This window comes from Helianthus annuus, chromosome 13 (assembly GCF_002127325.2).
Source record: "Helianthus annuus cultivar XRQ/B chromosome 13, HanXRQr2.0-SUNRISE, whole genome shotgun sequence".
Taxonomy (NCBI): domain Eukaryota; kingdom Viridiplantae; phylum Streptophyta; class Magnoliopsida; order Asterales; family Asteraceae; genus Helianthus; species Helianthus annuus.
The window spans coordinates 145445953-145470720 of NC_035445.2; the positions used below are offsets into that span (position 1 = coordinate 145445953).

At 37.0% G+C, this 24768-nt stretch overlaps 1 protein-coding gene across 1 annotated transcript; it reads right to left on the reverse strand.

The window, feature by feature from the left end:
* Nucleotides 1–1155: 1155 nt before the first annotated feature.
* LOC110899649 (primary amine oxidase) lies at nt 1156–7946 on the reverse strand. Its single transcript, XM_022146540.2, has 5 exons — nt 6596–7946; nt 2423–2536; nt 1864–2313; nt 1697–1794; nt 1156–1507 (listed from the first exon to the last, which is right to left on the reverse strand). The coding sequence occupies exons 1-5, from the start codon at nt 7856–7858 to the stop codon at nt 1297–1299; spliced, it is 2136 nt and encodes a 711-aa protein (XP_022002232.1). The 5' UTR covers nt 7859–7946; the 3' UTR covers nt 1156–1296.
* Between the last annotated feature and the right edge of the window lie 16822 nt (nt 7947–24768).

Genomic DNA, 24768 nt, shown 5'->3' on the forward strand with positions numbered 1-24768 from the left:
GAGATTCCGTGTAACCAAGACCCTTACCTTTTATTTATTTATTTATTTATTTATTTATTTATTTATTTTTACGAGAAAGAAAGTTAGATACTAGAAGGTTTGTGTGGAGAAAAAAATAAATAAAAGAAATAAGTCCAGCCATTTATACTAAAACTTAATTAATGTTTTAAAATTTTTCACATGTTTATATATTTGTTAAAGCCATACACTTTTAACTTATTTAGAGCATTCACAATATGACTTCTTATTTAGTCCATGTGGAGGCTACCCCTATAACAAAGCTAGCTTTGTAATTAAGGGCATGGACGGATACGTTTTACTTGTGAATAGGCTTGTCATCTACAACATAAGCATATTTGTTATGGTCGTTTTAGCAATTGAAAGTTGAGTTTTTTATGGACATTTGTTATAGGTTTACCTTTATAATGAAATGTTTGATTTTCAAGGTATGTTTTTATCTAGAAAAGCTGCACTTGTAGAGTTGTCGGAAGATATGCAACCAGGTATGTAGAAACAAAAAAAAAAAATAAAAAATAAAAAATAAATAAATAAATAAATAAATAAAAAATCTAAGTTTAAAGAAATTTGTAAATGTAAATATTCGGTTTCTGCTGTATTTGATTGCTGCAAATAATAGGTAGCCGGTAAAACATTATAATGATATATCTTTTTAGATTAAATTTGTGTATTGCGTTTTCTATTGAGCACTATAAAAGCTCATACATGTTTTTGAGTTTCCTTTTTTTAAGGTGGTTTGTAGAACTCATGTAATTGATATTCTTAGTGGGTTTTCTTTTTTAAAGCGGTTGAACCGTTATAACTGATTGAGATTAATTTTGGCGGGTTACCTTTTTTTATAGGGGCTTATGAAGCGCTGTAATTGAAAGGGATTGATTTTGACGGGTTACTTTTTACATCGATTCGTGAACCGCTACAACTGTGTAATATGACGGGTTCTCTCTTTTTAAAGCGGTTTAGGAACATCTATCTCATTTTTTTAAAGCGCATACATTTAAAACGGTTCGTAAACTGCTTTTTTATGCAAAAGCTTATGAAAATATTAGGTAAAAATGTTTTTTAAGAGTTTTTTTACATGTTTAACCCATGGTTTCCCGTTTTTCTACTTTTTTTGTGGTTCTCCAATGAACCCACCTCTATCAAAGGATATTTAAATTCAAACTTTTGATTTAACACGTTAATCTATAGCGAATGATACATAATTGAAACATATATTTTCTAAATGAACTTCAAGGATAAACTAAGTGTGGAATTCTGAATCAAAAAGTCCGACATGCATCAATACGAGCTAGTAGCAGAACACACGGGTAGATCCTTTTGAAAGATCGGTTTTGCATTAAGAATGGGATTTCGATCGAAGAAATTTACGGGTTTCAATTCAAAACTCGAAGAAACTGTCGGCATTACCGGGAAATCCTCTTGGCATGGTATATGATGAAAGCCCAATGTATACCATAACACTATGTCCTTGTTCTCGATCTCACGATTCCTGTTTAGTAAAAAAAAACCAAGTTTACTAAACCAACATATCGGATATTTACCCGAAGATTATTGGGTCGGACACAAGACTAGGATTATCAATACTCGTTCCAAATTCGTCCCATTGCCAGTCTTAAAACTTATTTGTTATGATGATTATAACACTTGACCCATCAACAACCGGCCCAATCCAACTTACCTAGCAGACCATACAGCAAGTGTATCATCTCCTTTACTTTGAGACACCAAAAGCCCACCAGCCCATTCTTCACTTTTATTATGTGGAGTCACCCAAATCTGTCACATTAACAAAACCCATTTTATTCCATCTCAAACAATTTACATTCATAAACCATTATTTAATACCTGATTATTCGAAAATGCGGCCCGAATTTGCGGTGGATCATCAAGATCAAGCAAGCTAGCCGCAGTCCCACCAGGCACGATCTTGTAACCAGTCGGATTACCCAGTCTTGACCTCTTGGCCGGGTTAAAAACATGAAACTCAGATGGGTCATATAGTTTAAGCTTGATCTTCGCATCGTCTTCGGTCTTTGCCACTTTTCTAATCGCTTTTAAGTAACTTTTTCTAGGAGATTGACCCGGTCGCGTTTCTTCTTTGACCAAATTGACCTCGGCAAATGAATTGTTCGGGCCGTCGATGTCCATATCAAGGTGAAATGAGATGAAGTGGTCATGAACAACACCGATGACGTTTTCTGAGACTAGTGGCCCGCTCATATCGTCAGTGTTGGAGATATTGTATATGTTTTCGTATGGAGTTGCTTTCACCATTAGCATTCCCGATAGACCCACCTGTCATTATAATAAAAAAATTTTGTGAAGTATAACTTTTTCCTTTTTTAAAAGTGATTAAAAACATTTTTTTATAAAACGGAATGATTAAAGTACAAATATGAAATACCTTAATACGGATTAAACCATCGGTTTGAAATTCCCAATCAAAAATATAATCGTAATTTCCAACGGATGCAACCATTCGAGCAACTAGTGTCGTCTTTGGCCTTGATTCTCTTATCTGTTTATTTCAAAAAAAATTCAATATAAGTAATTCTATAATAAGAACAACAACAAATCCACGACAACACTAATGATAAGAGATGATGTTGTCATAGTTCGTATTATATAGATGATCTCTTGCCCTAGTTGCGTGTTGAATCCGATCTAAGTGGTACGGGTTCAAGTCTAACAACGTGACAATATACGGATTTTAAGAGTAGATTTTAGGAGGGAATTTGTGTTTCTTCTCAAAAGTTATTTAATGGCACAACTATTATTGTTTTTTTTTTTTTTTTTGGATAAATGGCACAACTATTATTGTTTTGTTAGTACTAAACTAGGTTTTTCCCCCGTGCTACGCGACGGGAGTTTGATTATTTTTCTCTGTGGTACGCGGTGTGACTTTGGTTGTTATCAGCTCGACTCATTAGAAACCATTAAAACAAAGATCGATAAAAGCGAATATCGATATCACTTCTGAAAAACCAATTAAAAAAACGAAAAAAGGTTTTTACCCCCGCGATACACAGCGGGAGTTTGATTGTTATTCCCAGTGCTGCGTGGCGTGACTTTGGTTGTCATCATCTCAACTCATCGGAAACCATAAAGTGAATATTGATAACGGGCTTTTCCCTCGCGTTACGTGGCAGGAGGATGATCGGTTTTCACTGTTGTTACGCGACATGACTTAGGTCGTTATCGGCTATATAAGACTCATTGGAATACCATAAAAATGAATATCAATAAAAGCGAATATTGATATCGGTTCCCATAATATGAATTAAAAAAATAAAAATAGGTTTTCCCCACCGCGCAACGCGGCGGGAGTTTGATCATTTTCCCCTCGTGTGCGACTTTGGTTGTTTTAGACTCGACTCATTGAAAACTATAAAAAAGAATATTTATACCGTTTTAGTGACATCAATAAAAAACTAAAATAACCAATAAATTAGAAGTAAAAAAGAGAAAAATCAAATAGAGACAAAAGACAAATAAAAGAAACACTATTCACAATCCTTTCATCATTTGTTATTATATAAAATTATATAAACGAGCTTTTAGGACCCGCACATTATGACAGGACCGTTAAAGCAAACAAAAAATAGATGTAAAATATTGAATGTACACGCCTTGCGGAGTGTAACTCGCCAAATTTAGATCGAAACGTAAAATGTATTAAGAAATAAACAAAGAATGTGAATTAATCATTCGAAACATAGATAAAAGAAATACAAACATGTTCACTTTGATGAGTTGATGTCATTTCTAAAATAAAGTTACCAAACTTAGAAGTTTTTTTCTAACAAAATATAAATGAGTGAAAGGGAAGTCACGTATGTCAATTGCTAAATGATAAATAGTATCAAAGACTTGCACCTTGCAACGGGCCGTAAAATATAATTATTGCTTTACTTAAAAGTTAAAAGAGTAATATGTAGTATATGGTTATTAAAATTCAAAATAAAATCATAAGAATTATTTGATTTAATCAAACATGTTATACAAACATCATACTTACACATAAACTATAATTTAATATTGATTAAACATGTTATAAGTATCGAAGCTGAGTAAATCTGACAACTTAAAGATAAATGTAATTTTTTCAAAATCGAAACATAAACCTTCAAATAAAACAATATTTTTTTTGTTAATATACAACATGTTAGTTTTATAGTAAAATAAAAATATATTTCCTATAGTTAATAAGAAGAGTAAACTGTCATTTTGGTCCCTGTGGTTTGGCCAGTTTTGCCACTTTAGTCCAAATCTCAAACTTATTACATCTGGGTCCCTGTGGTTTGCATTTTGTTGCCATTTTAGTCCAAAATCCAAAAACCTTATTTTTTTTACTGTTGCAACCTCCTATTTTGTCCTGTAGTGCAGGGGCATTTTGGTCATTTTGCTTTTCATTTTACATTTTCTTAATTAACTTCATCCCCAAATAAATCATCATCATAAAACCCTAACAGACTCTCTCTTCTCTCTCTAAATCGATCAGTTAAGTTGAGACCTAGATCGATCAACATAATCCCCAAATAAATCATCATCATCGTCCCACCTGAGCACCACTCCGGCGTCGTCCCTACCGAAACTCAGATCCACCATCGTCATCGTCATCTCTGCGTTCCTCTCTCTCTCTCTCATGTTTCTCTCTCATTCGTGTGTATTGGAGAGAAAAGCTTTGAGTTTCAGATCTGAATCGAAATCAGAAATATTTTGATCTGATTGTTTGTGGGGGTTAGAGATCAGAGAGATTGGTGGTGGCGGTGGTTATGGTGGTGGCGGTGAAAGAATGAAGCAGAAGCTCCGGCGGCTGTGCGTCTTTTTTGGATGGTTTTAGCGAGAGGGCAGGTGGTGGGTGGAGTGACGGTGGTGGCACTGCAGATCTGGATCGAAATGGCAGTTTACTCTATGAGGCAGAGAGGAGCAAGGGTTTCTGAGGGTGGTTGCCGCCTCTTTCCGCCAGTGATTTTGATTATCTTCAACAACCCTCCGTTATATATGTATATGTATTGAGAGAGAGAGAGAGAGAGACAGAGAGACAACTGTTCTTTCGTGGTGTGTGTTGTTACTTGTTCTGTTATGCTTGTTCACCATGAGGCTGTGATGATTTCACCTAATCCGAGTCAAAATTGGGTCAACATTTGAGATTTTCCGCAGCTTGGCGTGGCAGAATCGGAGGAGGGCAAGTGCGCTTGCAACCTCTGTTTGCAGCCATGGCGGTTTTACAAATCGGTTTTTGATTTTCTTGAAGATGATGTTCTTGATTTTCTGGATTTTCTGGGTTTTGATGATGGTGTTTGATTATGTTCTTGAAGATACAGATCTGAGCCTCGTTTCTTTTTACAAATCGGTTTTTGTTTTGATTTGTTGTCTGTATTTTGATTTTTGTGATGGTTTCTGGTTTTGTTCTGGGTTCTTGATTTTCTTGAAGATGATGTTCTTGATTTTCTGGATTTTGATGATGAAGTTTGATGATGTTCTTAATTTTCTGGGTTTTGATGATGTTCTTGAAGATAGATGTTATTAATTACTGAAATGTTATAATAAATTAACATGGACCAAAATGCCCCTGCACTACAGGACAAAATAGGAGGTTGCAACAGTCAAAAAAATAGGTTTTTTGGATTTTGGACTAAAATGACAACAAAATGCAAACCACAGGGACCCAGATGTAATAAGTTTGAGATTTGGACTAAAGTGGCAAAACTGGCCAAACCACAGGGACCAAAATGGCAGTTTACTCTAATAAGAAATACAAAATTTATTTATCTAGGAATTAATTTACATTTAAACAAACTAAAAAAATATTATACTATATAATATAGGTAAAGTGTAAAATACAATATCCCTTAACGTACATTACGTACGATATAGCGAAATCGCATGTTATAAAATATCATGGATGAAATCGTATGTGATAATTTTGATGAAATCGCATGTTGTTTTTTTGTAACAATTTCGCATGTGATAGTTTTGATGAAATCACATGTTGGTTTTTTGTAACAATTCGCATGTGGTAATTTTGATGAAATCACATGTTAAAAAACCAACATGCGAAATTATTATAAAAAAACAACATGCAATTTCAATGTGGGATGAAAATCTGATGGCTAAGATGATAGCGTACATATACGTTAACCTAACCCATATAATATATTTACATTTACTTATGATAATATAGTTGAACACCATCTCAATTTTCAAATGAAGAGAAAAAGCTAGAGGCTTGTGCATAAAAAGAAAGTATACAAAGCATGAAAAATCATAGAAATTTGAATAGTGTACATGAAAGTGACAAGACTTTCACTTTTGCTAATCTAAATTGACAATATTTATGTTTTGGTTCTGATTATTTTCACTTTTGCTAATCTAAATTGACAATATTTATGTTTTGGTTCTGATTGTTTTCACTTTTGCTAAGCTAAATAACACAAAAACAAATTGCAAATAATTTAGTTGGGCAATGGTCATATAACTTGCTAGCGAGTTCTTTTTTTTTCGTTTTCTTATTTTATATAACCAAAAATATCTTTTTGAAGGAGATATAGACAAAAGCATCATTGTTACTTACATCGAAACCCATTGCCGGAATTTCTGAATGCCTCCAACCAATATCTCCGGTGAAACGTTCAAATATACAAATGATATTGGGCTGAATGAACGGTCGACCATCGGCGCTCGCAAACACCCCGTCCATATAATACGAGTATCTTGGGCAATCATTCAGTTCCACAAGGGGCATAGCGGTTGCACCGAGCCCGAATTCACCTGCATCCATATACGACTTATAGTACCAACCTTGATCCGGGTCCATATACGGTACATAAAGTTCTGACGCAAACCCTTTGTACATCACACTTCTATACTCCCCGTTCTCAGCCCGAATCATGGCCTGGGATATTATTATCCCCGCCCGTATATCAGGCTTTATGTGAAAAACCCAATTGGCCCATTTCACTGTATGCCCATTTTCTACAGTGAAACTGGGCCCTTTGGGTTGTTCCATAGACATAGGGTTAGTTTCCGGGGTCATATCCGAAAACGGGCTTCTTGTCGTGTACCGGTAATCAGTATTAGTTCCTTCTGGTATAGGAATGTCTCGACCAGTGTCAGTTATTTTGACGATCTCTCGTTTGTCTACATCCACGGTTACTCTGAGCCCTTCTATGGGCCTCATGTAATAGTTAGGAGTGTTTTGGCTAGAAAAACACTGGACTTTAACGATTCTTTTTCCATCCTCATCCGGGCCAAACCAGCCCGATGAAGGTGGGATGCATACCAAATCGTTAAAGTCCACCCCTCTAGCCAAAATGGACTTGTTAAAGTCCAAGTTTGTTAAAAGGACCTCTAAAGCCGTTGTGAGGTCCTCAGTTGTTAACATCGGGTAACCTGACCCGACGTTAACAACATCGCCTGTAACAACAGCGAGGTCCAAATCAACGGTTAGAAGATGCGTTTGCCCATCTAAAAACGATATGACCGATGCTCTTCGGGGCGGAAGTGGGTCGCCTGGTTTCCAAGCGAGTACTTGACATTTGTCGGGTTCGTCTAACGAGAGAGTGTTGATGGAGGGGAAGGACGATGAAAAGGGTTCGTATGCCGAGAGAATGGATCGGATCTTGTTGATTTCGGGTATGGTTAACGGGTCGAGTGGGTGAAGTGGGGTGTCTGTGAAGTGGTGGTCGGAATTGTGGACCGGAGTGTCGATGGTTGAGCGTGATCGGAGATTGGTTTTCCGGCAGCCGAAATTAAGATGTTGGTTTCTTGAATATACATATATGAAAACTGCTATGGAGATGATGATGAATAATTGGATACAATAAGGTATCTTCATCAATCAATCACTCACTCACTCTCACACACACACTCTCTCTCTCTACAATGATGAAGATACGATAAATAGGAGGTCCCAGGTAGTATGTAGAATGAAATGAATATGTCATATATTAGGACAACATGTTTGGCTTTAAGCGAAAGTGGGAAAGTGACTAGTTTTGTTATATTTGAACTATTTTTTAAACACATTTATAAATATTAAAGTTATCACTAGCCAGCAGCCAGATATAGAAATTACAATGAATGATGGATCAGCGGAAAGTTTGAAAAGTTAAAAGTTGGATTATTCCAATCTCTAGACATGCTAATTTGGCTCTGATTTTTACTCATAAGAACGGACATTAATTAATATCATTTTTTTTTTCTTTCAGATAAAAATATTATACTTCATGTGATTTAATGAAATTTCATTTATAGTCTCTATTTTTTTCTAAAATTACATCTATAGTTCTTATCTTTTACACACTCGTTTCTCAGATGGTCCATAACATCGATGGGGTGTAGTTTTTGGTGTTAAATGAATATGGATTGACAAAAATATACTTACTAAGACCATTCGTAATGGGGCCTTATATCACGCCATATCCTCCCATAACGCCCCATAGCGCCCATAAACACCACTACGAGGGGTGCTATGAGCGAGAAAATTTCAATCCTCGCGAACACCATCACGGCGTGACCCATTCTTCCCCACTCTCACACATATACATACATACATATATATCCTCACTACACACTAAAGTTATATAAACCCCCACAAAGTCCCTCTCTTACGCATTTCGCCACTTGTCGCATAACGTCCCACAAAGGGCTTTATGACTATACATGGCCTAATAAAAAATTAATAAGTGGGGTCCACCTTTTACACACATACCCACTCCCACCCGTCTCCCCTTTTCTTTCTCTCTCTTTCTTGTTTGGTCTCCATCATAAACCCACCACCACCCCAAAATCACCTTCACGTCTGAAAAATGAACCACCACTGCAACCTGGAGCAACATTGTGAAAAACTAGCCATTTACCCGCGCAACGCGGTGGGAGTGGCGATTTACAATAGGATACTCGTTTACCGTTAATTTAGCAGTCGTCTCGTGATATATTGTATAGTACTTAAGTTAGTTTTCTTATTCGTGATATGTTGGAACTCGTTTTTCTGTTAGTTTATCGATTCTTTGGTGATATACTTTTGTTAATTTTTTTAGCTGTTAGTTTATCAATCTTTCCATCAAATCAATAATAAGTACATAATGCTTTAACCATAATTCTTTAATCGATACAAATACGAAATGCAATATGCCGAACATTATAAATTTGCTAACAAAATTACAACGATAAACATTAATCGATAAAAAATAAACATTATAAATCTGTAACAATAATTACAACGATTTGTTTCTTTGTTAATCTCATGTTTTTTTTTTTTTTATAATTTTTCTTTGTTTTGTATGAGGAAGATGTGTGCTTCTCACCATAGGGCATACAAGACACAGGTTATTGGAGGGAGCCCGTCATATTTAACATATAAAGTTTTTTATACGTTAAATATGGCAGGCTGCCACCAAGTGTATGCCCTAGGAGAGAAGCACTTATCTTCCCCGTACAAAGATGAAACGTGTGGCCTACAAAGGGTTACTTGCGGGCTGATAACATCATCGTGTCCGGTTCTGCGTCAAAGAATCAAACAACATTAAAACAACACCCGTTCCGATATGAACGGCTGAAAACCATCAACAACACCCATTCCGAGATGAACAGCTGAAAACCATCGCTGCGGCTGCGCTCGTTTTTAGTCGTTCATCTCGGAATGGGTGCTGTTTTAATGATATTTCATTCTTCTACGCAGAACTGGATAGGATGATGTTATTTGTTATTATTATCTTGCGGCTGTGCTCGCTGTGGCTCCAATAGTACCAGCACTTTCACCATGATAAGCATTTCTCAAAGCAACCATCGCAAGATTACCAATGTACAATTGTGCAAAATAATCAAAATCAGTTAATCATTAAAAAAAATTTACATGCAAAATGACCCCTAATAATCAGAACCACTTTTATTGCATATACCCCTAAACTGATTATTAGGTCAAACTAATTTTACAGAAATAATAAAGTTACATCATTTACTTTAATTACCTGTTCAGCAAAAAGTGTGACATTGGAATTTGGAGTACCCATTCTGAGATGAACGGCTGAAAACAATAACTGCGGCTGCCCCCGATAAAATGTCATTATTATTGATAACAAAGCAAGAAGAAATTTGGGTTCAGACCCCCGATAAAATGTCATTAGAGTAAATTACAAGTTTTGTCCTTTGTGTTTACACCAAATTGTAGGCGTTGTCCTTTAGCACAAAAGTTTACGAGTTTTGTCCTTAACGTTTCAAAATCTTGCACGTTATGTCCTTTAGGCCAAACCCAGTTAATTTTTTTGGTTAAATCAGGATATTTTTGTAATTTTAGTAGGCAAATAAGGATATTTTTGTAATTTTATCCATTTAATTAAAAAAATATGTTAATTAAAAGGTAAAAAATTAAAATATATATAGAGTTAAAACCCTGCTCTCTTCAGTCTCTCTTTAACATCTCTCTCTTCTCTCTCTATCTCTCTCAGCCAACATCCACCACAGACACCACCACCACCTCCGGCGACCCTCTCTCTCTTCAGTCTCCATCATCCACCACAGACCACCACCACCTCCGGCGATCCTCTCTCTATTAGCCCCCCCTTTCTCTCTCTCTTATTCCGACGATGAAGGCAGCAAACACAGGTGAGTTGGTTCACAAAAAACAACAATGGTTTGAGTGGAGGTGGTGGAATACGAACCACCATCAGATTCCGACAAGAGATTCAAGGTATGGTGATGGAGGATTCAGAGTTTTACAGATCGATTACAAGGCCTAGGGATTCAAAGTTCTACATGTCAATTCAAGGTCTCACAGGTATGATGGTTTTAATTATGAGGGAAACCGACCCTCGCACAAATCCCCAGGCTACGGTTATTCTTTGATTTCAGTTTATTGATTAGTATGAATTTTTAGATGGGGAGAGCTTAAAGTATGAATCTTTAGATGGGTTGAGTGAGTTTATTGAGAAGGAGAGAGATAAGTTCAAGTGGGTTGTGGAAGATGATATTGAGTTAGAAGATGGGTTAATTGAAAAGAATAGGAAGTGGGTTAAAAAAAAAGAGAAAGGTAAGTGATGCTGAAGCTATAAAGTTTCTTGTTGACAGGTATAAAAATGTTAAATTCTTCTTTTTTTTCAATTTTTCTTTATGAATTTTATACATTTGTGAATAATGTTTGTTTGTTGGATAGGCTTAGTGGAACTGAGTTAAGTATGAAGAACTGGAAGTTTTCTAGAATGATGAAACTGTCAGAATTGCAGTTTACAGAAGATTAGTTGTTGAAGACTGTTGGTGGACTTGGTGATAAAGGTCAATGGAGGCATGCTTTATCTGTTGTTAAATGGGTGTATAGCTCTAAAGAGCATAAACACTTCAAGAGCAGGTGTAGTTTTCTTTGGTTTTTAGTAACATTTTTGTTACTTACTTTCGTGATTGAGTGATTGAATCACCATAGCTCATAAGTTATTAACTATTGTTAAAGATATAAGTTATTAACATAGTTCATAATTTGGAGGTTTGTGTACACTAAACTCTTGTCAGTTTTGGGAAAAGCAAGAAGACCCAATGACGCCCTTCTATCTGAAATCTCATTTTTAAGCAGGTGGTGTGGGGGTGGTGGTGGTTTTGGCATGGGGTGGGGTTGGTTATGGCAGTGGCAGATGGTGCCGATGAGGGTGGTAGAGAGAAATGTGTAGAGGTTGAGATAGGGATTATCATTATATAACCCTTTTATTTTTTAGTTTGTTACAAAATAGTCCCTCAATAAAAGTTCTTTACAAAATAGCCCTTGAGAAGGTGAAATGACAACAATACCCTCATGTGCAAGGCACATGACCAGATTTAACCAAAAAATCTAATTGGGTTTGGCCTAAAGGACATAACGTGCAAGATTTTGAAACGTTAAGGACAAAACTCGTAAACTTTTGCGCTAAAGGACAGCGCCTGCAATTTGGTGTAAATATAAAGGACAAAACTTGTAATTTACTCATGTCATTATTATGTGATTCCTCACACGTGTATGACACGCTTCAACCTTTGTAATCATATATATATATATATATATATATATATATATATATATATATATATATATATAATCGCAATAATATTTAAAAAAACACAAACAAAACTATGCAAAAGGCTATAGTGTTTGCTATTTGTTATTTAGTTAATTTATAAATTTACGAGATAATACAAAAAACCAGTTGCAACCGAATTGGTTTATTTAAAATCACACATGCTAATTTACCTTTAATTTAGTTAGTATTTAACTATGTCATTTACAACTTTTAGACCTTCCACGATGATGGGTCCCAAAGAACGGATGAGAAATCTCTCTCATTTACAACTTTTTATCCTCTTATTCATAAATGGATTTCGCACGAACTAACCGAATAGATAGATAGCGAATAATGATATGTTTGATTAGTTCAAAAGTGATGGACTTTGCATGAATAATAAAACGGGTCAAAATAGCGAATAATGATATGTTTGATTAGTTCAAAAGTGATGGACTTTGCATGAACAATCAAACGGGTCAAAATAGCAAATAGTGATATGTTTGGTTTGTTTAAAAGTGATAGATTTCACACAAACAACTAAACGGGTCAAAATAAAGTATGATGAAGAGTTTGATTGTTTAAAAGTGAAGGATTTCACATGAGCAAGCAAACGGGTCAAAACAAAGTTTTAACGTATACCGGAATGGTGCGTGAGTAATAACTTCGGCATAAACCCAGTTGATGGGTAAAAATATGAATACAAGCGTAAACCGAGTAACGGGAACACGGACTAAAATTGAAAGACTCGGGTAACGAGTCATAAATGAAAGATTGTGAATTCTTGAAAAGAATTCGGAATAATTAAGTTCAACCATTATAAGGATGAACAAGTCGAATAAGCATAAACGCAAACCCGGTAACGGATGTGTGAAACGTGAGATTTATACTCCGGGTATTGGGGTAAAGTCGTAAAAAGAATATATGTGTAAAAAGATATGAATTCCATAAGGTTATAAGGTTTTATGCTTAAACATAATAACAAGTCAAATAATTAAATATACGAATTTTGAATCGGTAGCGTAAAACATGTTGTTATGAATCCGGGTTATGGGATTACAAGTTAAATATGTGGACAAATGTTTTACGATCAAATAGGAACAAGTTTTGTGTAAAATGGATAAGTATTCGATGAGATACGGGACTTTTACTAAAAAGGGGGTAAAAAGGGGAATTGTACAGCAGCAGCTAGTTGCCGTAACCTATGGCCTGCCTGCTGTAGGCTATGGCAGACCCCTCCTGGAATCTTCTCAGCTGCAGCTTGCTGCCGTAACCTACGGCCTGCCAGCCGTAGGCAACGGCAGGCTTGTTCTGTTTTTCTCTTTACTTCCTTGCCGTAAGCTACGACCATCAAGCTGTAGCCTACGGCGGGTTTGGTTTAAGTTTTCTTTTGTTGTTGTTTTGGGATACTTGAGCTATGTTGTTATGATTTATGCATTACAAAACAAATGTTTATGATAAATTTGTAATGTAGGTGATTGATATGATGCTACAGATGATTGGTCAAGCATATCGAAAAACCGAACATAATCGAAGAATATGCTTCCGCTTTTGTTTAGTTGTTTTATAAACCGAACAACGTTAATGTATCGAAATGTTTTAAATACTTATGAAGTTTATTAAACCCAAAATTTTATATGGATGTTTTCTTGCATTACTTTTATATAAATGCAAGAATTTCTATAAATTCTTAGTTATGTAAGTCCGGGTCTTACAACGAATGTACGATTTGATAAAAGTTCTACTCGAATGGTCATATATAGTTGATTTTTATCATCACAACCAAACATATACTGACCAAACAACATCGGTATTCAAACTATAGTTGATTTTTTTTTCATCGCAAACTGAACATGTACCGACCAAACAACGTTGGTAACAGTACCGTATTCGTTTTTATAGAATTCTCCACGTGGCGATATAAAATTCATTGAACACAAAGTAATATTTGTAATAAAATATTTTTTGGTATCATAAGCTACATCGAGTGTCTCTATGATACCGGTATCGTAACGGACCGATACTGACCAAGCAACAACGGTACCGGTACAGGTATGCGTTTTTATGGGTTTTCAATCGATTTAAAAAACGTGTCGATTGGAAACGACTGCTATGCCGAGTGTCGGTATAGTACTGGTATTATAATGAATCTGACAGATAATGCCCAAAGACCCGCCACGAAGCGCGCGGGAACCCCTCTAGTATAACAAATAGCATAGATCTTATCTACAGTAAATCTAGAAATTATAGTTATACCCTTACTCAGTTTTACCATTCATCTATACACTTGCATGCTGAACTTGCAGCAGTAAACAGGGAGGCGACCAGCACCAGAATGCAGAACCGCCTCCTCTACTTCCGATCTCAATGATGGTGGTCGAGGTGGGATTTGCTATCGAAGCCATGACTACCGGCGGAGCATGTGACGAGTGTGGTTGTCGATGAGGTTAGAGATTGAGAAATCGGCAATGTATGTGGTGGTACTGTGGCAGTGGTGGTGTTATGGTGGTGGCGGTTAGGTTGTTCCGTTGTGGTGGCAGTGACGGTTTTATGGTGGTCATATTTTCCCGGTGCTTTTTGAGAGAGTTTTTTTTTTGTAGAGTCATGGTCTTGGTCTTGGTCTGGTGGTTGCACTGAAAAATAGTGGTGGTGGCACATGACATAGAATACTTATGTTCTTTGCCATAAAATAATAAATTTGAGCATGTTAGGTTTTTTTTTTGAAGGGTGACTTTCTATGTACAGACCTAGTGGTTACCGGGTTCTTGTCAAAGGCAATCCCCCGTCAGCCCCACCTCCGGACGCGATGTTCTATCGGGCCCCGTCAGCCACGCAAACTGACCTTCGCCCGGAAACCATATTGCCTTCACACGAGAACCTCGCTGTGGTAACAGCTGGGTAAAACCGGGTTGCCCTCCGGATCGAACCATGCTTCGGTAGAAAATGATCCATCATTGGGACGTCCCGCACCTTTTGCTACAGCCGGGAGTCGAACCGGCGTCTCCAAGGAGAACACCAGCCCAACTAACCAACTGAGCTAGGGTGGGTGTAAGGAATTGAAAATCAACCTCAATAATCATTGAGGGATTGAAACATATATTTAAAACAGATTTACAAAGAGATCTCCTATAATTAAGGAAGGATATAAATATAATGATTTACAATATCTACAAATCTTTTTCTCTAATACCCCCTTCAATCGAAACAGTGGCGGTCCGAGACGAAGCATGTTACGAAAGACTTCAAATTGCGCGCGCGGAAGACTCTTGGTGAAGATGTCAGCCACCTAGAGATTGGTAGGAACAAACTTGGTGTAGAGCTTACCAGAATTCACTAACTCCTGAATAAAATGATAATCCAAGTCAATATGTTTGGCACGTTTGTGTGCAACAGGATTCTGAGTCATAAACAAAGCACTTTTTGTTATCACAAAGTAACGTAGGTCGATCAGAGGGGAGAACATACAACTCCTGTAGAAGATGAGTAATCCAAACAAGTTCAGCAGCAGTGTTTGCCATAGCACGATACTCAAATTCACAGCTGGACCTGGAGACAGTAGGCTGCTTCTTGGCACTCCAAGATACCAAATTTCCACCAAGAAAAATCGAATAACCAAACATTGAGCGTCGTGTATCAAGACATCGAGCCCAGTCAGCATCAGAATATCCGACAACGGATGGGACGTGCGGGCGACTATAGGTGAGACCAAACGATAAAGTGCCTTTGACGTAGCATAATAACCGTTTGACAGCCTGAAAATGATTAATGGTAGGGGCATGCAGAAACTGAGAAAGTTGATTAACCGCATAAGACAAATCAGGTCTGGTGATGGTTAAATACTGCAGAGCTCCAACTAAAGAACGATATAAAGTGGGATCAGAATATGGAACACCATCTACGACAAAGGACTCATGTGGAGAAAGAGGAGTGCTAACTGGTTTAGCATCATACAAGTTTGCCCGAAGAAGAATATCTTTAGCATATTTGGCTTGTGTTAGAAAAAGACCAGCTGTAGTATACACAACTTCCAAGCCCAAAAAATAATTTAGAGCCCCAAGATCTTTAATCGCAAACTCCTTATTAAGATGAGAAATAAAGGTAGTAATGATGGACTCATTGTCACCGGTGAGAATGAGATCATCCACATACACAAGAAGATACATGATATGACGATCTTTGCGAAGAACAAAGAGAGATGTATCGGCACGACTGCATATAAACCCATAGGAGAGAAGAAAAGTGCTCAAACGCTGAAACCAAGCACGAGGAGCTTGCTTAAGACCATAAAGTGCCTTGGATAATTTGCAAACATGATTTGGATACTTGGAACTTACAAAATCGGGCGGTTGCTCCATAAAAACAGTTTCATCCAGGTTTCCATTCAAGAATGCATTCTTGACATCTAGCTGCTGCAACTTCCAGTTGTTGAGAACCCCAACTGATAGAACAATACGGACTGTTGAAGCTTTAACAATAGGATTGAAAGTGTGTAAATAATCCAAGCCTGGAATTTGAGTAAAGCCTTGAGCCACCAAACGCGCCTTGTAGCGCTCAATAGTACCATCAGAGTGATACTTAACACGGAAAACCCATTTAGAACCCACAACATTAGAGGATGATGGACGCGGGACCAATGTCCAAGTTTTATTGTTTTGCAAAGCAGTAAACTCATCAACCATCGCAGCCATCCACAAAGGATCCTTAGATGCCGATTTGAAACCACGAGGTTCATTAATGGAAGACAATGCAACATGTAAAGCATACGATTGAAGACACGAAAGATCCGCTTGGTACTTTGGTTTGAAGATGCCAGCCTTGGCACGTGTCATCATGGGATGAGTATTTTGGTTAGTAGGCTCAGGATCAAGTATAGGGTCAGGTTCGGGAATGGATTGTGTGACGGAAGTAGGAGCGGAAACGGGGTGTGGGTCGGTTACAGGTGCGATAGTAGGAGAGGTAGGGGGCTGAGTCGGGTTATGAGGTTGGGCCGTAGATAAAGGTGGGCCAGAAGATAGTTCAGTAACAAGCGGGTCAGAAGGTGATGGATCATTCGGTGGGTTGGGCTGAACTGGGTTATGGGGTAAAATGGGACACAAGGGGCAGGTTTCAGATGGCGTGTCGGGCTGGCTAATAGTATTGGGCTGGGTAATAGGTGGGCTGGGAAAAGAGTCATTGGGCGGAACAAAGGATTGGGTTAAAGGGGTAGGCTCATCAAAAAAGGTGGTTAGCACCAAGCGGTCAAGAGGCGTGGTTTCATGTATGCCTTTGAACGGAAAGGAGAATTCATCAAAGCGTTCATGACGTGAAATAAATATCCGATTTGTGGTTGGATCAAGGCAACGAAAACCTTTGTGAGAAGAACTATAGCCAATAAAAACACATGGAAGGCTCCGTGGCTCAAGCTTATGTTTGGCATAGTCACGCAAATATGGAAATACTAAACATCCATACACCCGAAAATTGGAATATTGGGGCGCTTGCTTCATCAATAACTCAAAGGGTGACTTGTTCTCAAGCAAAGGAGATGGAATGCGATTAATAATAAATGTCGCGGAGGTGAAAGCATCTACCCAAAAAGAAGCCGGAATACTGGCGTTAAATAACATAGCAAGGCCTGTTTCCACTATGTGACGATGTTTGCGTTCGGCACACCCGTTTTGTTGTGGCGTGTAGGGACATGAATATCTGTGAAAAGTGCCATTGTCTTCAAAGATTTTTCTAACTGTGTGATTAACAAACTCAGTGCCCCCGTCACTTTGAAAAACTTTGATTTTTCTGGAGTATTGAGTTTGGACCAGATTAATGAAGGCAGGTCATTAATGAAGGAGAGTAAGACCGAATAAAAGCCTGTCTTGGTTTTGAGTGGATAGAACCAAGTAAACCGGGAGTAATCATCAATAAAAATCACATAATAGCGATAACCATCTTTAGAAGCAATGGGAGCAGGTCCCCATAAATCACAATGAATCAAATCTAGAGGAAAAGATGCACGCTTATCATTAGAAACAAAAGGTAAACGTTGTCCCTTAGCAAGTTGACAAGAAGCACAAATATTCGGTTTAGGCAAAAGAGAAGTTACAGATAAATAACCAGACTTGTTTAAAACAGAAATAACATCAAAAGACACATGTCCTAAACGTGAATGCGATAATTCATAAGATGCTTTATTGGAGATGTCAGCAACATAAGTCCTCGGTCCATCTTTAAGCACATATAGTCCATCAACACATATTCCTTTAGCGAGCACCTGCTTTGTGTTCCGACCCTGAATATGAAAATAATGTTGAGAGAAGAGAACACCAACAGGATGATCGGTAGTCAACTTGCTAATAGATAATAACTTCTTGGTTAGATGAGGAACAACAAGAATATCACGAAGTGTAATAGTATTGCAAAGATTATAGGAACCTTTATGAGTAATTGGAAGTTGCTTACCATTACCAAACGTAACCTTATCATTACCTGTATAAGGAGTAGAGTGATGAAGACACTCTTTTGTGGGAGCCATATGATCAGATGCACCGGAGTCGCCTGTCCAATCTGGAGTGTCATGGTTAACATTAACATGACACTGTGCATGAAACGCTGTAGCTAAAGAATCATTCACGACAGGAGCCTGTGACGCATAGGTATGGAGATTTGGACAGGCCGATGCGTAGTGGCCATTGGTACGACAAAGTTGGCTGTGGGGTGGCCGACGAGTACCACCACGACCACGACCACGAGAGAATGAGCCGCGACTGTTAGCACCTCGGCCCCGACCACGATTGCCAGAATCACGCTGATTCTGGCTATAAAAGGCAGCTGGGGTGGTGGCGGTTCCATGAAGAGATTGTAAAAACATCTCATGACTTTTTGCTTGAGCAATTAAATCCGAAAACGAAGGTGCAGGCTTGGTTGCACGTAAAGCAGTAGAAAATACCTCATAGGATGGTCCGAGTCCACAAAGAAACCAGTGGAGTTTATCAATATCAGCAACCGGGTGACCAATGGCAGCAAGCTGTTCACAAAAATTTTTAAACTTGCGAGAAAATTCGGTTACTGTAGAATTACCTTTAGTTAAAGCGCGAAGAGAATCACGAAGAGATTGAACCCACTCAACAGACGCATTGCTGTAGGTGTTTTCAAGAGCTGACCAGATTTCTCGCGCACTCTCCAAGCCAAGAACTTCAGCAGCAGCCGCTTCGGTTAGAGAAGAAAGAAGAAGAAGCGCTGCTTTCTGATCATTGGTAGTCCAGGAAACGAAGTCCGGATTGGGGACAGTTTTGTTGTCCGCTGAGATAGTCTTCGCCGGTGGTGAAGACGAACCATCGATATGCTCCTTAAGGTGATGAAGAGCAAGAAGAAGACGCATATGATTGCGCCATACCAGATAGTTCGAGGCAGAAAGTTTAATGGAGGTGAGGTGGGAGACGTTGTTGAAGGGAAGAAGGGAGTCAGAACTGTTGGAGGCAGCCATGAAGAGGACGGCTGACGGCTGAAGAAGAAGAGGATCGAAGAGGGTAGGAGATTAGGGTTGGAGATTTAGGCTGATACCATGTAAGGAATTGAAAATCAACCTCAATAATCGTTGAGGGATTGAAACATATATTTATAACAAATAATTACAAAGAGATCTCCTATTATTAAGGAAGGAGATAAGTATAATGATTTACAATATCTACAAATCTTTTTCTCTAATAGTGGGGGATTATTTGAGCATGTTAGGTTCGAACAAATTTCAACAACACATTAAAGAAGCAGTTTGTTGCCTGTTTACCAACTATCTCAATGTAAATTTATTTCGGTTATTATTCTTTAAGAAACATTGAAATGATAAATTTATTATTTAAAAAATATAAATTTTATTTTAGGTTTCTTTTTATTGTTATTCAACTACAATCTATAGTTATTCATGTTTGGAACTTGATATTGTAACATACCGAATCGATACTGACTGAATATCCATCAAATCGATACCGACTTAATCCATCATGAAATACATTATTATTAAAATACATCATTATTATATGGATTAAGTATTTAAACCATGTGTAGTGGTAATGTGGTATAATGCCCCCACCATGGGGCATTATCCGACACGTGGCGTCCTAGTCAGCGATGAGGCATTATAGCAAAAGTGGTGTAGTGGGTCATTATGCCAATACCCCCCATTCAATCATTTCACTTTTTTTTTTAATTTAAGTTGTCAGACAAACTTATTAATATTAGCTAAAAAGTGGCATATGAAGACAAAAGTTGGCTCAAATGTCAGACATGTGGGGTGTGATTGGTGGGTCAAATGTTCATCTCTCGCCCCAAAGCAAATTTGAGCGTGTTTTTTAAAACGCCAAACTGATTTTGTTTCAAAAATAACGCCAAAACACGCCTACTGTAATGGTAGTGGGGGCGTTTTGGGGCGTTATTTTTCATTTTTTTTTTAAAAATCACGCCCCACTACGGGTGGTCTGAGAGATGTCTTTAACTATTATATGTTTGGAAGTTAAATTGAGTAACAAAAACTGTACAAGAAGACCCGACATTTGGATATTTCTATATTGAAGTAGGATCATATTATAATGGATTTGGTGACTGAACAACACTAATACTTTTGATACCATTCGAGTGTTTATTAACCCTGTAACTATTACACTTATCTATTAACCAAAATAAGTTCATTTATCTATTAATTAAAGAATCAAAGTTAGAATATCTATGTATGTGAAGTGCATGGACGCATGGAGTAATATATGTTTTTCTTGAGTGGCGTTATAAAGTTGATAACCTTGATGACTTTATTGACTGCCTTACAAATTAATGGACTAAAACTATAAATAAGCTATATATATTTAGGGACAACACAAATGAAAATAAGAAAGACAGGACATGTGATTGAGTCAGAATGGAATCCATGCAGCATCTAAACAAAAAAAAACTGGTGTGGTGTGGGCCTCCATTCCGCAACACTGAATCCTGAAATTAACAGATCCAAATTTCATGCAAGTGGCGGTTAAACTAGGCAAGACCCCAAGAACGGCTATGATGCCACGCACGACTTCAAAGAACGACTTTTGGGGATGGTGTTAACAAAGTTTAGACATCCACATCTATAAGAGGAAATAATGCTGCGAATTTGAGAGATAAGAGGGAGAAGAAAAATAAGTGTGTAATTTGGATTAGAGTCAACTACAATTTGAGTCTCTAAGGCTGACACCAGATTGCACGTTGAGTCCATACTTTTCTAATTTGAACAATCAAGTCCCCAACGTTGTTGAATTTAACGTTATTAACATGATAATTTGTCAAATGTGTTTGATTTGTAAAATTGATCTTGAAATTCTAGCCGGAATAATGTTGCAAGCAACCGTACGCCAGCTCATGGTCCACATTAGGGTGGTGCTCAGGTTTCTGGGCAATGCGAATGTGGAAATACGGTTTAATAGGGGCAGGGGTGATAGAATAGAGTAGGTTAGTTTATAGTGGCTTTTGTATATATTAATGATGCATAACTAGAAGACTAACTAAAACAGTTCATGGGTTTTTTTTATTAATCATTTTTTGGAAGTAGTTGTTATGATTAAGTATACCCATTTTTGCCACTAAATGTAAGAAACCATTAGTTTTGGAATATATGTAATAGTTGATGATCATGTAATCATTTAACTTCTGTTTGAATGGTAATGGTTGATCATGTACATAGATCATATAGGTTGATCATGTACATTGTAATAGAAATGATAATGGTTGATGTTTGATCATATACATAGAGCATGTACGTTGGAACATAAATGATTTTTGAATGATGATGCTTGATCATGTACATAGTTTATAGATTGTGTAATGGTTTGATCTTATTCATTGTAACAAAAATGGTAATGGTTGATGTTTAAGTAATGGTTTGATCTTATACATTGTAACAGAAATGATAATAGTTGATGTTTTCTTATATACATAGATCATATAATTTGAATGGTTTTACTTCTGCTTGAATGGTAATGGTTTGATCTTATACATTGTAACAGAAATGATAAAGTACATATCATATAGGTTGAAGTTTTATCATGGTTTAACTTCTGTTTGAATGGTTTAACTTTTGTTTGAAGAGTAGTGTAGGTTAATCATGTACATTGTAATGGTTGATCATGTACATTGAACTTAGTTTTGAACTTATGCATGAATGGGTTTGACCAGTTTTGAACTTATGCAACTGATTTGTTTGGCCAGAATGTTTTGATTGTGGGTTTGACTAACTGATCTATTTGACTTATGCTTATGTAACTAATCTATTTGACTTATGCTTATGTAACTAATCTATTTGACTTATGCTAAGTTAACAACTTATGCAAATGATCTGTTTGACCAGAATGTTTGCCAGTTTAATTAGTTTGAACTGCAGTTAATCAATTTGAATAGTTTGAACTGCAGTTGATAAGAATTATCATTAGCTACAATTGATTAGCAGTATGATTAGTTTGAACTGTAGTTGATTATGCAGGATTTGTTTGATTAATTAGTTTATTAATTGTACGATTAGTTAGTTTATTAGCAGTTTTCAGTTAGTTTATAGAATGATTAGTTAGTAGATTAGGGTGGTTAGTGAAAAATGTAAAAGGTTTGAATTTGGAAGGACAATTTAAAGTTTACAGGCTGGGACTCATGTTGCATATAAAAAATCTGGGGGCATTTTGGACTTTTCACTCTAATTTAAATGACCATCTAACAACATGGACTTAATTGTTGCAATTGAGTAACGTTGGAGACTTGATTATTCAAATTTGTAAAGTAGGGGCTCAACATGCAATCCAGTGTCAACCTCAGGGACTCTAATTGTAGTTTACTCTTTAGATTATAAAAGACCCTAGGGCAGGGCTGTCTCTGAGAATTATGGGGCTCTTGAGTGCCCTATACGAGTAGAAAAAAATGGGTCCCTACATATAAAATTACATGTTAACCTCAATAAGATATAATAATTACGTGTCCCTACAAATTTGGGCTCTGTTCGGCAGCACACCTTCCACCACCTCTGGACTCGGCCTGCATTGAGGGTTGACTTACGCCTAACATAACTATGAAAGTGTTTGTCAGGAACATTCGTGTTGCACGACTCTGTTTGTGGCTCACTCTTGGTAGGGACGTTGGCAGATGAGCCTTGCGGGTACCACAATGGGGGGGGGGGTCATAGTGGTGGGAGTGATGCGTTACCATAGGGATGACAAAAAACCTTGAACCCGACGAGTATGCCCAAAACAACATCTGGCCGGGATGGCTATACCGAAGCTGGATGGGTATGAGCACGGGCATTCAATTACTTTTGAAAGTTTAATTCGCGGGTAATGGACGGGTTTTAATTTTTATTATTTCCTAACCTTTGTCTAATAGTGATTTATTTTAGTAGGTTTACTATGTAGAAAATTATCATTTTTAGAATATGTATTTCATAATATTATTTATATTTTGTATTTTATGAAGTGTGTACGTAAAACTATATATAAGTTATAATGATATTATTTGTTTATGATAAAACTTATATGTATATAATGTATCATAGTTTAATTTGTAATAGTTGTCATGTAAATAAAATTACATTAATTATAATTAATTAAAATGTATGGTAAATTCCTGACGGGTATGTTTTAGCAAATTAATGGATAAACTCGACGACGAATTACCCGACGTTGTACCAAGACACGACTAATAGTATATTAAGAAAAATAACACTAAAGTAAACTATATTGAAAATTAGAAACTGTTTTAAGGGAATTTATTGATTAAAAAATGAGAACTTATAATTTAATAAAAAACCCCCTAAGTATTAGGTTCTTGGTTAAGAAAGTAGCCTATATCGGTAGTTCTTTCAAATAATTCAATCGGATACAACTCAGAATTTCAGTAATAACAAGAACAAGTAAGTGTGTGTATGAGAATTCATATTGAACGAGAAGATAATGTAACCAAGAACCCTAATTTCGAATTATGGGATTACACCGTAAACTGCCTCAAGGCAGTTATTTTATTTTAAATTAAAAATTGCCTCCAAATGCATAATTTTTCCAGCTCAACCCAGCTAGATCCCCTTCGACCGTGCCAGGGGCTACCTCCCCTTGGACCCTGCTCCCAAGGGCGCTGTTCCCGGCCCCCCGCCAAGGGGGTGTTGCCTCCTTGGAACCCCATTGATTAGGGGCTCCACCAGAAACACTTAGACTTATAACAACTCAAACAAATGTGCACTTCGCACCACCTAAGTTTCTTGACGTGTATTATTATTTTCTTGGTCACCAACTCAATCTCGATTACATTAAAATATCTAACATGGAGTGTGGCTTGAAGCTGCAATAGATCTTGGTCGAGTTTGGCTCTTTAGAGTTGGATACTCCTTGTACTTAGTTGGATATCTGCCCTTGAAACAACAATGATTATGTAATGCAAGCCTCTACTAGTAATAGAAAATAAGTTAGCAATAGTTTAGTTAGTTGATTTCGCAGTTAGTTGAGTATTAGTTAGACGTTCTCTCTATCGAGTATAGTATTTTGATAACTTCGTTTTTACTTGGGGCTTTGTCTCCGTCTCATCTTCCTTTCATTGTCTTCTACATAAACTGACGTATTTTCCAACAAACATTTAAAATGGCATGAAATCCATATTCATCTACAAAAACTCAATATTGAACTCTTGATTTTTTTTTTTTTTAAATTAACAGTCTGTTAAATTAGACCAGAGGCTAATTCTTTTACTGTTTGATTACGTTCTT

What these genes read in the sequence shown, in the direction of transcription:
- LOC110899649 (XM_022146540.2), bottom strand. Translation starts at nt 7,858, where the DNA reads ATGAAGATACCTTATTGTATCCAATTATTCATCATCATCTCCATAGCA. An exon ending in TTCCGGCAATGGGTTTCGAT is followed by an intron (nt 2,537 to 6,595) that starts GTAAGTAACAAT and finishes TGAAATAAACAG; the next exon opens with ATAAGAGAATCAAGGCCAAA. An exon ending in ATGGTTTAATCCGTATTAAG is followed by an intron (nt 2,314 to 2,422) that starts GTATTTCATATT and finishes TTATAATGACAG; the next exon opens with GTGGGTCTATCGGGAATGCT.